Source organism: Canis lupus, chromosome 11, assembly GCF_011100685.1.
Source record: "Canis lupus familiaris isolate Mischka breed German Shepherd chromosome 11, alternate assembly UU_Cfam_GSD_1.0, whole genome shotgun sequence".
NCBI lineage: Eukaryota > Metazoa > Chordata > Mammalia > Carnivora > Canidae > Canis > Canis lupus.
Window position 1 is genome coordinate 35,287,979 of NC_049232.1, and position 15,074 is coordinate 35,303,052.

Genomic DNA, 15,074 nt, shown 5'->3' on the forward strand with positions numbered 1-15,074 from the left:
GGGAGTAAGAGGAATGAACAAAGCTGAGGATTCAAAATCATCCACAGAATGCTTCATCAGGAGCAGAAGATAGATCTGAGGGAGGAAGAGCATCTGGGCTTTCCCTCAATGCAGTCTTTCAGCACTGTGACAGCAGAGTATGGTTCAACGTCAACTACAAACCATGTCCTTTTAAGCTTCTCTCAAAGAGCTCCACATCATTTTTGCCAGTGTGCAAATCACAAGACATGGAACAATCAGAAGGCCTGATGTTATTCATAATTGCTCTCAAATGGAGATAACCCAAATGCTCAATATTAGGATTATGCTTTAATTATTCAGTGTAGTTTTCCTCAGAGATGACCGACAGTTATAAAATTATGCTACAATCTGAGAAGATTCACACTAAGATTTTTTTTTAAGTTCAACATTGTATAGATATAAACCATGATGTAAAAAGGAACAAAGAAGGAATTTGGAACTTCTGAAAATGCTAGTCAGTTAATGTATCTGTTTAATATAAGTGTTCACAAATCCTTTTGGAAAAGAATCCCATGTCAGTTGTCACAGAGACTGGCCAGGGACTCACCAACCTCACTTCCTGGGCACACCACTATAGTTTCCACTACCCACCCGCCCTTAATATCGCTTGGGACTATGATTCAGCCACCCGGATGTGCAGAAGACAAGTGCCTCTAAGCCCAGGCCAGGCATCCTCTTATTTTCCTCTATGTTTCACTTCTGGAGTGACTCCAAGGCCTTCGGAGATGAAGGACCTCTAGTTGGAAAAAATCCCAAGATGGCTATATAGAACAGATATCTCCTCCACTTCAGTGAATGTTCTGTGCTTAGCCAAGGGCAGTCTATCCTAATACATTAGCTGTCTGCACTAATATAGGACTTGCATTACATTTTGCCTGGGGATATATATATATTATTCATGAGAGATGCAGAGAAAGAGACAGAGACACAGGCAGATGGGAGAAGCAGACTTCCCGCGGGGAGCCCCATGCGGGACTCAATCCCAGGATCCCGGGATCATGACCTGAGCTGAAGGCAGACGCTCAACCACTGAGCCACCCAGGTGCCCCTGTCTGGACATATGTTGATGATAACCACAGTAGTCTTACTTTTGCAGAAAGTAAGAGGTATGGTATGGTAATAATTAGCTTCTCTAAGGGTCACTTATTATTAGACATCTTCAAGGAAGATATTTTACAACCAGAAACAAGCAAATAATAAAATAGTTATTTTAGAGCCCCAAATAAACATCTCAAAATCTATCATGCTGACTGAAATTAAAAAGAGAAAGATTCAAAACAATTGTAATTCTATGACACCCTTGATGTAAGAGTTGTACTGCCATTCTGAGCTTCCTGGCAGCAAGGTGAAAAAGGAAGCATTCTGTCAATCAGGGATGCACTGAAGATTCAAGAATATGCATGGGCCTAGGAATATAGAGATTTTGGGACCATATGGATGAACAAGAAATGAACATACCTTCCTCACATAAACTCCAAGAAAAATTATGGGGCAGTGACAATTGGGCATCAACTGTCCAACTGTTGGTTGTGCTTCCTTCCCAGTATTTTTTTCACCCTCCTCCTTCTACCATTTATATGCTACTGAGGTTCCTGAGTCCTACTATACAAAGGGTCTGCTAATTCAAGAGAAGCTTAGTATCTCCTTGTGTTCTCTCTTGTCCCTAGAAGAGTCGGTATTAGTGCTTTCAAAGTGAAGAGAGCAACGGTCTAACCTTTTTAATGACCACCTTCCTTTTTATGATTTTTAAATTTTAAAATATGTTTTTATTTCTTTGTATTATTATATTGGAAAAGTTTTTCCTCTGAAACTTCATTTTCAAGTAATATTTCACTTCCTGTGAATAAAATTAGTTATCACATTGATTTGGTAAAATTTTACTTAGAGCAGAAATCCCTGACTCTTAAAGCAGCCTGTGCCGCCACACTGTGAGTAAGGCTGGATTTCCAATAGGCTTTCTGAAATACTAAAAACAACAAGTAGAATGGGCTATTCTCATGAACCTTACAGCTTCCCGGGAGAACAGGTGGGGAGTCAGAGAAGCAAATCATAAATGATGGAATTTCAGGTACAAAGGATGGAAGGAAGAAAGGCAAAAGGAGAGGGAGGTAGAAAGGGAGAAGGAAGAAAGGAAGGAAGGAAGGAAGGAAGGAAGGAAGGAAGGAAGGAAGGAAGGAAGGAAGGAAGGAAAGAAAGGAGTTAGTTGAAATCCTTTGAGTGCTTACATGAGCTCACTTCTGGTTATATAACATAGTCCCAATAAACCTGGAGAGGGATATTTTACCTTTTCCCATATCCTTGATGGTGATGTGACAGTCAAATGCCGGTGATCTGTTGTCACCATCCCAGAGGTAGAAGGTAAAGCTGTCTTGGTCCTGGGAATCCATTGTCCCGGTGTGTGTGTATCTCAGCAAGTTCAAATCCACTTCTTCCTGAGTGCACTTCATGCCAGGGTAGAGAGGGACCCAGTCCCTCCCTGTCTGAAAGGTGGCAGAGTTAGTCAGCTGCTCACGGTTTTTTCTTTCCAAGCTATGTTAGTGGACATTTTCCATACCCCTGTAAACCTCCAATATAAGTGATATTTCAGGGAAACTCCAGATGCTTTTTTTTTTTTTTTTTTTTTGCAATTTTACCTTATATTTTTTTCCTTTCAAAGAAATAAATTGAAACAAATTAAAACCTTGGGGGAAAAACTACCTTCCACCAAAGGATTTTTGACAGTTCTGTGGCAATTCAACAGCAGTGCTACTTCCAAGGTATTTATCATAAGCAATCATAGCTGATTAAATATTCCAATTAATGAGAGCAGGTGGGTAATCGAGCTGCTGAAATTGATTCTTTAAAAATTAAATATGTTTCATTTGAGGGTTTCCTTTTTTTTTTTTAGTTCCTATCATTATATAATTAATCAAACTATTTTTTCAAGCTGGCTTATCACTGGACTTATCTGAAATAGATAAAACAAAAACAGATGTATTGACTCCTGCCACATTTTTCCAGCCTTACTGAAGCTCAAAGAAAATGATCAAAATCCCAATCATTCCCTCTCTGTATGTCTTAAGTCAGCAAAAAATAACTGAAAATATCACATATTATTTTTTTTTATCAGAATCTTCTAAAAACCAGCTAACATCGACTAACCATATATTCTATATTGAACTTGGGGGCAGCCCGGGTGGCTCAGCAGTTTAGCGCTGCCTTCAGCCCAGGGTGTGATCCTGGAGACCCGGGATCGAGTCCCACGTCGGGCTCCCTGCATGGAGCCTGCTTCTTCCTCTGCCTGTCTCTATGCCTCTCTCTCTCTCTCTCTCTCTCTCTGTGTCTCCCATGAATAAATAAATAAAATCTTTAAAAAATATATACTGAACTCAGTGCAGAAATTATGGTGTTCTCAATTTAAAAAGGTTCTTATGCTAGGGGGAACTGACAACTGAGAGTTCTTGATAATAATGATAAATCTCTATCGGATTTATAATTTTTTCTTGTTTTTCTCTGAAGATACAATAGCTTTCCCTAAGAATAGCTCATAAAAGTCATTTGACATAATTCAAGAAGAATGTCATCTTACAAATTTACTCTACGATATTATCTTGTATTTTTCCTTGTTTGGCTTAAGAGACTAAAATAAAAATTTAAATCCTTGTGTTATTTTTCTTTCCTTTGACAGATTATTCCAGACTCCCAGTTCCTGACAAAAATGCTTTGCCCTCTCCTCCTCTCATTGTGTTACCGCTTCCTTTTAGACCTATTTTACAAAGTTTCTACCTCTTTAAAATTTCTGCTCATCTGATGTTTGTACAGAGGTATTTTCTGCCTCAGTAAGTAAAAGTTAGTTACATTGTAATAATTAAGGTCATTATGTGTTTCTATCATATGATCTATTTGCAGATTTAGTTTTCAAAACAGTCTCTTTCGGGTTTTAAACTGCATAGCCTGCAATTCTATTTAACTTTTTTCTTTAATAATCTTTTCTGAGAAAGTAAATACAAAAGAATATATCTTTTCCTATCTCTCATCTCCATGCAATTCCCCATTTGCACTCCCAATGCCAGCTCTGACTTAACAAAATCATTTGCAAGCTCCAAAGGAGAAGAAAATAAGAGTCAGACTCAAGGTGGAGCAAAATAAGGAAAGCCAACAAGAACACAAGAACCCTTGAGAAAGTCCAGGAGTCCTAGAATCCTGATTCATCGTCTTGGAGAGATTTGGCAAAGCACAAGGGAGCTGGGAGAGAACTATGTGGTGCCATCCTGGGAACCTGGACCCATCTGGATTTTCACATACCCAAAACACTTCGCTTCCCATGCTACCCAAATGTGTGAGCTCTCACTGCATTTCTGCTTCATTACCCTTTGAAATGAAATAAGGACACAGCTGTACCTCAATTTAAATCAGTGATTGCTCTTCACTCTGATTCTCTATGGTGCCTACGATCTAAGACAATCAAGCTGTTCCAGGCAGAATGAATCCTCGCTGCTCTTCTAGGACTGTCTCCATTACATTAAAAGTTAAGCATTCAGTCAAATAATCACATTGGGGATGGTTGGTGGTTGTTGTTGCTAGCCTTAATCCATCATTCAAACAAATATTTTGATGGATTACTCAAGGGATCTTTTCAAGTGACTGATCTATAATTTGTGTTGGGCTATTCCTTGGGCATCATGCACACAGTCTGAATCAGACTGGTGAGCACCATTTGTTAAAAGACTATCTTTTCTCCATTCTATTGCCTCTGCTCTTTTGCCAAAGATCTGTTGACTATATTTTTATAATGGTCTACGTCTGGGCTCTCTGTTCTGTTCCACTGATTTAGTTGTCTGTTCTTTCACCAAATCCACGCTAACTAAATTAAAGCGACTTTATAGTAAGTCCTATTCCTTTAATTTTTTTCTCCTTTTTGTTTACTATTTTGTGCATTTTGCCTCTCCATATAAACTTGAGAATCAGATTGTTAATATCCACAACAACAGCTCTGCAAAGTCTGTTTGAAAAAAATTTTTAAGGGATGCCTGGGTGCCTCAGTGGTTGAGGTTTTGATCTCGGAGTCCTGGGATCAAGTCCCACATTAGGCTCCCTGAGGGAAGCCTGCTTCTCCCACTGCCTGTGTCTCTCTCTGTGTATCTCTCATGAATAAATAAATATAATCCTTTAAAAAAAGAAATTTTTTAAAAATCTGGTGATAATTAAGATATCTCCTGGTTCTCATCAGCCATTAGACAATTTGCTTTACCCTCACCAGCCCCTCTCTCAAAAATTTAGGTACAATCCCAGGGGAGCAGGAACAACAAAGAACCCTAATATTGGTCGAATTTGGCCTGAGTTGAGTAAGAAAATTTAGAATGGTGTGAATTCACCTCAAACTAACAAAATTAAATTTTCTACCTCTGGGCAAAATACAGCTATTAGAGGATAGATTCAGTTATAGAAGTCAGTGTATCAAGAAAATTTATACCTGCTACATGAGTTTTGAAAAGTAAAAGTAAAAAGGCTACTAACCTTAAGTTGAAGTTGCCCATTTTGTGGAAGCCTTTCAAATAAATAGTAAATCTTCTCCCTGGGTGAGTCTTTATCTATGGCTGAAAGAACAGCACTAGAAATAATTCGAGTTTCACCCATTTTCATTGTAATTTCAGCCTTCCTGTAAAAAGGAAGATGTCTAGGTTGATAGGATGGTCATTCACAATGACTATTACAGTTCTGACTCTTCAACAATTAGGGAATGTAATCCCTATCCAAAGTACTGAAAATGATGAGTTGGACTTGAGAAACAGGCTCTCTCATTTCACTTTACACATGAAAGTCTAAAAGATAATTACCAACAAGTATGGTGTGAAGTAAATAATTCTCATTGCTTCTATTCATTGAACTTTACCATTTTATGTTGTAATTTATTTCATAAAATGATTTTATTTCCAATATTTCGCTTGGTACAATATCTCCATGCCATAAGTAAGCAAGATACTATCATTCTAATTTTACCTTCTAATTTATATTCTAAATTTACAAAAACTTACTTAAAGAAATTCAATGGCTTAGCCACTGGTGTCCTGGTACCCTTTATGAAATACCATCATGAATCTGGAGATACTTAGGCAATACATGGCCCTCTACGTTATTCTTCCTTGCCCTGGTAACACCTTCTAGGTAGCGAGCATTCTCTTCACAGTGACTGATCTTTCCCAAGTGTTACAGCTACCAGGTTTGCCCCTGGCATCCTGACGACAAAGCTGGGATGAGTAGCTGCTGCTTCTACCATAAATGCTGCTACCATGACTTTGCAGTTCCTCTATGCTGCTACTCCTTTCCCAGCCAATAGAGCCATTTTCCTTGGTCTAACCAAGGTGGGGAAGGGATTTCTTTCCACCGGTTTCTAGCCTTCAGTTTTGGTCACCACACATGGCCAAACGCTGTCTAACTGGACAGTTTGGTTTCTGATAAAAACTGGTGAAGTTTCCTTGGGATGCAGATAATGAAGGACATTTAAGTAGCATCAACTGGCATTCCAATAACCTTCCATGCTCCTGTTGACAATTCAGAGCCCAGGCATGTCAGTTGTAACCTCTTTTACCTGGTGACTTTATTGCCTCTCCAGGACTGACATCTTCCCTGGCAGTAGAAGGTGATTTTTGCCCACCTCATTCTTAGAAAATACTAATCCCATTACTCTAGAAGGTTAATGAATCAGTTGACTGGTTGACTATGGAGATTAGTGGTGCCATTAATAGAACCAGATTAATCAAAACAGGAAGGAAGCCAATGTGAGGAAGAAGATAAGGAGTCTGGGAGGAGGGAAAGTGTCAGAATGAGATAACAGAGGGGCCAAAGGAGAAGAAAGTATGTCATAGTCTGACTTATGTTGAAAGAGACCGTGGGACAAGGACTATGGTGAAGGTAATTTATTTGGGAAGTGATCCCAGGAAGCAAGAGAGAGAAGTGAGGAATGAGACAGAGGCAGAAGGAATAAGGTAACAAAAGGTGCTTTTACTACTATGGCACTCAATGGCTGCTGGGGATCTTTTGAAGAATCATATAGAATATGCTTCAAATTGTGCTTCTGAAGGATGGGAGTACAGGACATCTATTTATCTCATAGGTTGGGAGCTACCATCAGAGTGTCTTCTGCTGTTTCTGGACATGAGCCAAATGGGTCAGTGCTACTTCAGAGAAAGCCCTAAGCCACATAAGAAGGGGAGCGATGCACTGAGGTACTGGTAATGGAACCCTGAGAGTGTGCATGGTGTGTTCCACAAGAGCAATTACAATCAGAGGGGGGACTAAGGGAGCATGACTCAGAGAACCAAAAGCATCTACCATAGCATCAAAAGGAACACCAAAGAAATGGTGTCAAAATCTAACAGGGACCAGCAAGGTAAGATGAACCATTCAATTCAGTAGGAAGGTCAAAGGTAATGTTTAAGGGAGTAGTTTTAATAAAGTGGGGGAGGTTGGGCAGAAATGGATGAAGCACAAGCTATTCCTCCAAATAGTTTGGCACTAAAATAAATGAGGAACTGGGTCATCTTTGTGGTTTTAGAATGAGAATACCTGTTAATAATGGTAATAACTAGCACTTAGGAGTGCTTTCTGTATATTAGCCAGTCTTTCACGTGCTTTTACATATTTTAATTCATTTAATCCCTGCAAAGACCCTATGAAGAGGATACTGTTATACTCTCCACCAACAAATAAGTTGATTAAAAGGTAGAGAGAGGTGAAGTGACATTTTCAAGGCCACACAACTGGTTAGCAGCTGAACCAAGGCAGTCTGGCTCCAGAATCTGCTCTCTTCACCACTAACTATGACCCTTGTCTTGTTAACAGAAGGAATGAGAAGGCAGGGACTAGAGATCTAAGAGAAGAAAATCATGGAGCACATTCTGGGAGGAGGCAAGAGGTGATCTACCCAAGGACACACGTGGAAACGAAAGAAGAAGCAATAGAACTTCCCCTCTATAGGAGAGAGTGAAAAAAGAAAAGAAAGAAAAAGAGGGGATCTGGAAACAGAGCAAAGGAGATTTGGTGATTCTGTAGATAAAACTATGTCAGGCAGTTTAATAGCAAGAGCATAGCAAGAAACAGGAGATCAGAGTTGAGTAAGTGCCCCATTATGTGACCTGTCTGGTCTCAGTTTTCTCAGTAAGGATAACAACACTTATTTCCCATAATTTTAGTGGAAATTTAAGGAAATATCTGTAAAAGGATTCAAAATAGTGTCTGTCACAGAGTGAGCACTTAATAGACACCAGTTTACACTTCTCTCCCTTCCTCTTAGATACAGTGAGGTCATCAGAAAGAGGTTACTTAATACTGCAATACTCTTCATAGTTTCATTTTACAAATTATGGTCATACCAGTCCAACATTCTAACTAGACAATAGAAAGTAGAGCAGAAAGCAGAACCTGCTGCATCTTTTTTGTGGAACTGATGTCTGTGATGCAACCCTCCAAAAAACTATCATCAGTATTTCACATACTGGTGGCCCATGAGAAATGGCAGGATCAGAAGGGACTTGTTTGTGTCCTCTTTCCTGCAAAGTAGAGGAGGCTTTGGGGGTTTACACACCTTCAGGAAGCTGTTGGCTCCCTGATAAAAACTCAGACTGTCTGCTCAATGCCTCTCACTGCTGTGCCATTGAATACAGAGATGAAGCAGTCAAAGAGGTCCCAAGAAGCAGACACATCTCTGCACCTAGCACCAGAGAGCTGGGCCTTCTCAAGGTTTACCCTCATATAGATATGTACAGTTGCCAGTAATAAGAGAAATAGCTGGAGCTACAGAAATATAACTGATGGAAGACTCTGCACTCTCTGATCAAGGTGATCAACTACAGAGGGAGACACTGAGACGATTTGCAATTAATATTAGCTCAGAACTTTTAAAAGATCACATGAGTGATCATTTTGCTATCAGGTAGCAAGGTAGTACCAATCCATAAGGAACACAGAGGAGTGGTGGATCATGAAATACCAAGATGATGAAAGAAATGGCATTTATATGTTTCCCTCAGCCACTCTTAGTTAAAAGTTTGGTCAAATCCACAGGGAGGACTGTCTGCAGTTAATATTATCACACTTTAGTTAAGTCTATACATCTATTACACTTTGGTGTGTATGTACACATGTGTTTACTCAGTACACTATTCATTCCACACAGAAGGTGGAGTCATTCTTAATTATTTAAAGCTAACTGGAATTTTTAGAGGAAAATCAAATAATTAAAGGGTGAATTTAACAACTGCTAAGGAGTTGTTACATTAACTACCATTTGTACCAAAAGTTCTAGGTGCCTGAGCAGGTGGGACAAGTTGTGATAGACAGGAACTGTCAAAGACTTGTTTTTCTCTGGAAGACACATATTACATTTGTACCTAGTCTTCCGGACCACAGAATTTTCTAGAACATCTGAAAGGGACTCTTTTCGGGTAGCTTACTTGCTCAGCATTGGTTTCTCATCATTAACTGGGGTGATCTCTACTGAAATGGTTTTTAATATCTTATGTTTCCCATCTGACAACTGGATTGTAAAGTCATCAGCAAGAGTCTCTGAGTCATCATGCACATACATCAACTTCATTCCTGGAAGAAGGGGGAAAAAGAGAGAAAGTAAATCTTTCTTATGATTAAACCATTCCAAAACACACTTAATCTTTTAATTTCCAAGGTATTGGTATCAGCAGCAAGAGTTCACTAATCAGCGTAATAGGATAAAATTAAACTTTTATGAAGCAAGACTAGCCTTTTAATTTGTTAAAAATTCATATTTAAATACTTTAGTATTTGATAAGGATCTTATTTAGAAATCAGTGAGGAAAGCATATATTATTTAATAAACTGTATGAGAACAGTGGTTCATTACTTAGGGAAAATTATAGTTTGATACCTACTTCAAGCCAATAACCAAAATAAATTCTAGATGAATCAAAACTTAAATATAAAACTACTTTTTAAAAACCAAACAGCATTCATATGAAAATGTAAGAGACCCAGAATAGCCAAAACAATCTTGAAAAAGAACAAAGTTGGAGACTCACATTTCCCATTTTCAAAACTTACTACAAAACTACAGTAATCAAGACAATGTGGAACTGGCATAGAATAGATATAGACTAATCTAACAGAAGAGAGTCCACAAATGAATCCATACATTACACGCAACTTATTCTCATCAAGGGTACAAAAACTATTCAAGGGGAAAAAAGTGGCCTTTTCAAATAAATCATGCTGGGACAACTAAAAAGCCACAGGCAATAGAACGAAGTTGGATCTCTACCTCACATTACATACAAAAATGAACTCCAAATGGATAATAGACCTAAATATGAGAGCTAAACCAGAAAAACTGTTGGAAGAAAACCTAAGAGTAGATCTTTTGTGACTCTGAGTTAGGCAATGGTTTCTAGATAAGACACCAAAAGCACAAGTGACCAAAACAAAACCAAAAAAGGCAGATAATTTAGATCTCATCAAAATTAAAATGACACTATCAAGAAAGCAAAACAACAGCCCACAGCACTGGAGAAAATATTTACAAATCATATACCTGATAAGGGAGGGTCTAGTATCCCAAATATATGAAGAACTCTTATAACTCAGTGATTAAAAAAAACAACGCAATTATAAAATTGGCAAAAGATTTGAGTAGACCTTTTTCCAAAGAAGATATAAGAACATAGACAAATAGCCAATAAACTCATGAAAAGATACCGAACACTATTAGCTATTAGGGAAATGAAATCAAAATCACAATGAGATACTATCTCTCACCCACCGGAATGGCTATCATAAAAAGATAGATAGTAACAAACATTGGTGAGGATACAGAGAAATTGGAACTCTCTTACATTACTGGTAGAAATGTTAACTGATGCCACTAATTTGGAAAACAGTCTAGCAGTTCCTTAAAATGTTAAACATAGAGTTATCATATGACCCAGCAGTTCTACTCCTAGATACAGACCTAAGAGAAATCTAAGTATATACCCATACAAAAATGTATACATGAAGGTTAACAGCAAAAACAGAATAGACCCAAATATCCATCAACTGATGAATGGATTAAATAAATGCAGTATGTCCATACAATGAAATATTATTTAGCAGTAACAAGGAATGGCACAGTAGTGACTCATGCTGCAATGTGAATGAATCTTGAAAACATTATGTTAAATAAAAGAGACCCTTATAAAAGGTCATATATTCTATTTATATGATTCTGAAATGTCAGAATAAACAAATCTATAAAGATAAAAAATAGGTTACTGGTTGCCAAGGGTTGACGAAGAAAAGGATGAGAATAACTGCTAATGAGTATAGTATTTCTTTTGGGGGATGATAAAAGTGTTCTCTAAATGATCATGATGATGAATATCTAAAAGAACCTCTGAATTGTAGACTTTAAATGGGTGGATATTATGGCATGTGAATTATATCTCAATAAAGATGTTTTAAAATATTTGGAAGAAAACACAAGTAAATATCTTATTTCTGAATGTAGAACATCTTCCTAATACAAAAACAAAAAAAAGGAAAGAAAAATAATGATGAATTACACCACTCATAATTTATGAGTTCTGTACTTAAGACTATGAATTAAAAGGCAAATAAAATAGAGAAAAACATATCTGTAACATGTGACAAAAAAACGAAACATTAATATTTAATCATCTCTTATAAGTTGATATAAATCAATGGAAAAATGAGCAAAGGACATTATCAAGCAATTTACAAAAGGTGAAACATAGATGGTCAATAAATACAAAAGTTTGGTAAATCTTACTCATAATCTAAAAATTTCAAATTAAGATAACAGTGAGAGACTGTTATTGACTATCAAACATGCAAAAGTTTTAAAAAATATCCTCTCTTGATTAGGAAAATAGGCATGCCCATGTATATCATGCAATGGCAATTTTCCCCTAAAAATATTATAAATGGTCACCTTTTTTTTACCAAGTAATTTCATTATAAAAATTTATGCCAAAAAATTCTAAGAGATATGGTCTAAGATTTACATTACAAAAACATATGCAAAATACGTTTATGTATAACCTGTAATATCAAGAAATGAAAAGCTATCTGCACATTTAAAAATAGAAGATATATAAAATTACAGTGTAGTTCTCCTATACAATGAAAAGCTAGTTATTACAAACCATCTTTTCAATTAGCATCTAAAAGGTAAGAAGTTTATTATAGTTGATAAGAAAAAAACATTACATAATGTGGTGGCAGTTTTATAAGTTCTGTATGTTTGGCATGGGAGGATGTATGTGAGAATATATTAAAGTTTTTTAAAAATGTAACCATAAATGAATCAAAAATAAAATGAAGACAAAAATCTAATCTCTGAGAATGTTACCAAGCTATTGACCAAAGTATTAATTTATGTAAACCATTTTTTCTTCAAAATCATTGTATATTGCAAACTTTACCAATATGCATGCTTATTAACCAAATAATATAATATTTAAATAATAATATCCAATTAAAAGCAGGCTTTCTTGAGAGTAAAATTTGATTATTCATTTTCCATTGTCAAATTTGAAAAAAAATAACCACTGTAAAAACATATTGTATTATTTGATACACACGGTTGTTGATTCGGTAATATCATCTCTTAAGCCCCAGAATTTCTTTCTTTGCAATTGATAAAAACTGAGAAATATATGAATTAACTTTTCAAATTCAAACGTGCCAGGACACTGTACAACTATTACAAAATAAACTTTGGGGCAGAGAGCTTGCCCTGGCTGGGGAATGGAAAAATTTAAAAAGTGCTGAACCAGTGCTGGATGGAGCCAGCATGGGAAAGAGATGGTCTAGAAAGCCTGGTGTAGGGGGAGGCTCCACGGGGAGGTCAGAAGTTACCTGGTTCTGAAGGCATGGTGTTGGTTAGCCTAGCAAACAGGGTTCAGATTGGGGAAACAATATGTGAAGGCAGGAAGGAGAGTGAAAGTAGGCAGTGATTCTAGAACCACCCTTTTCTCCTACATCTAAAAGTATGTTTATATTTGGAAAATGGGATAAAATTGATTTTTTAAAAAGAGTAATTAAAAAATAATTCAGGCTGCTATTCCAATGTGTCACTTCCTTAAAGAACAAATTATCTCCACAGAGAATAATGAGCTATTATATGTGGTTCTATATTTGTTTCAAACATAGAAATTTTGGCCGACAAATCTCTTCAAATTTAGGTTCCATGATCTCAGTAGTTTTAAAAAGGAATTTTTTATTACAACATGAAAAAGTTGGAGCTAAAATACCCAAAATCACAAATGCACAAATGTCATTTTCTTTAAAGATTTATTTATTTCCTTGAGAGAGAGGGAGAGCATGAGCAGGGGAAGGGGTAGAGGGAGAGGAAAGAGAGAATCTCAAGCCGACTCCCCACTGAGCATGGAGCCCAATGTAGGGCGCAATCCCACAACCACAAGATCATGACCTGAGACAAAATCAAGGGTCAGACACTTACTGACTGAGCCATCCCAGTGCCCCACAAATATCATTTTTAGTGATGCTCCCAAAGTGAAAGAAAACATATCTCCTTTTCAACTACCCACTATCTCTGAGGCTTCATGCCCTATATTAACCCAGAGCCCAGAGAAAACCCTTGAGGGATAAATGAATAAAGCAGTTGAATGCTATTTCTTCACTTCCTATATATAAGATTTATTATTATCTTTTATGGACAACATTATTAAATCAACAAAAATAAATGAATATAAATAGAACATAATCTACCTTTCTTGAGAAGTTCCAAGGAAAAGTTCTGAACAAGTTCGTGCTTCTGGCCAGGGTTGACAGACTGCTTATTTTGAGGAAAGTCTTTGCTAAGCACCCTGTTGATGAGGAGGCCATGGCGTGGTTTATGAGTGATGCTGAACAGCAAGGGGTCTTTGGGAACATCCAGGTCAGCTGCATTGATGGTGGAGGATTCCAGTTCTTTCATCTGACCCTCACACACCTAAGCAAAAGCAAGTCAGAAAGTCAGTTGTGTAGAACTAAAATTTGTCTTTCTTTTAGCAAATTGCTCAAAAGAAATAAGTTTAAGATATCCTACTGCAAATTTTCTCTGAAATTTATGTGTAATGAGTCATAAAAAGAAATAGCTTATTTAACATGAGCTTAGAAGAAAAGGATAAATCTATTAATCTCTCTCAGGTTTTCTCTGAAGATTTCAAAGCAGTTTATTCATTACCATTAAGGACACACACACACACCTTTTTTCCTGATAATTCAAAAATCAGGGGAAAAGCAATCAAAAGAATGCTTGCTTTCTGGAAGTCAAGAGTTCAACTGTAAAACTAAATGTAGACCCTTCACCTTCAGATCCTAATCTGTTATTTTAACTTCCTGAACCATGTTGCTTTCACAATTCTCTTTTCTGCATTAGAAATGGTACGAATGTGTGTTCTGTGCACCAGGGGTATTTTATGTTTCTATTTTGCCATTGCAGGAAAACCTTCTGTATTTCAATTGTAATCAACAATAATTGAGAAGGATGCTTCTGGATACATAATAGTGTTTAGTTTAATTCTGGGTCCCGCACCTCTCCACAGTCCTTATGCCTCAATTTTCCTGAAATAACTCCTCCCACCCCTATCCCCCACCTCAGGTTTTATAATCCTTTAAGGACAAAGAGAACTGACTATTTTCATTTCGGGTGGGATCTAGCCATTTATAACTTGACATGGTACTTAGCTGTCTCAATCTTTTTCTCATGGCAAGAATAAAGAGAACAAAGAAATACTTGTTTCCTCTTTTGAAACATAGCAAGATCTAAACAATCAGAGTGTATACACTTAACAGATGCTTATCGGTAATCTGCAATGCACTGGGTCTCATGCTGTGGGGAATAAGAAGATTCTAAAGAATCAAAGTCAGATGAAACCATGAAGGCCTGTCCATCAATAATTATAATGCAAGGAAGAAAATTATTTAGGGCTACTAAATATAGACAAACAAGAAGTGCAAAAGGGTGGAGAAGACCAGAGATGTCTTCATGGTAGAGTGGGCATGTAGCCTTAAAGGATACATATTGGTTAGATTTGTGA

At 37.0% G+C, this 15,074-nt stretch overlaps 1 protein-coding gene across 10 annotated transcripts in view; it reads right to left on the reverse strand.

Annotated features, from left to right (window-relative positions):
• The window catches only part of FREM1 (FRAS1 related extracellular matrix 1), a 164,745-nt gene that overhangs the window by 56,063 nt on the left and 93,608 nt on the right, over positions 1–15,074 (reverse strand). For 9 of the 10 annotated variants that reach the window (XR_005366776.1, XR_005366777.1, XM_038552420.1 and 6 more), the window contains 4 exons: positions 13,762–13,984; positions 9,453–9,597; positions 5,518–5,659; positions 2,306–2,501 (listed from right to left, as the gene is read on the reverse strand). Coding sequence is in view for 8 of the 10 variants with exons in the window: in XM_038552420.1 (XP_038408348.1) it covers positions 2,306–2,501; positions 5,518–5,659; positions 9,453–9,597; positions 13,762–13,984 (706 nt within the window). In the remaining 2 variants the exon portion in view is untranslated. Of the gene's footprint in view, positions 1–2,305; positions 2,502–5,517; positions 5,660–9,452; positions 9,598–13,761; positions 13,985–15,074 lie in introns of those variants that run through there. The other variant, XM_038552426.1, reaches the window with a different exon arrangement.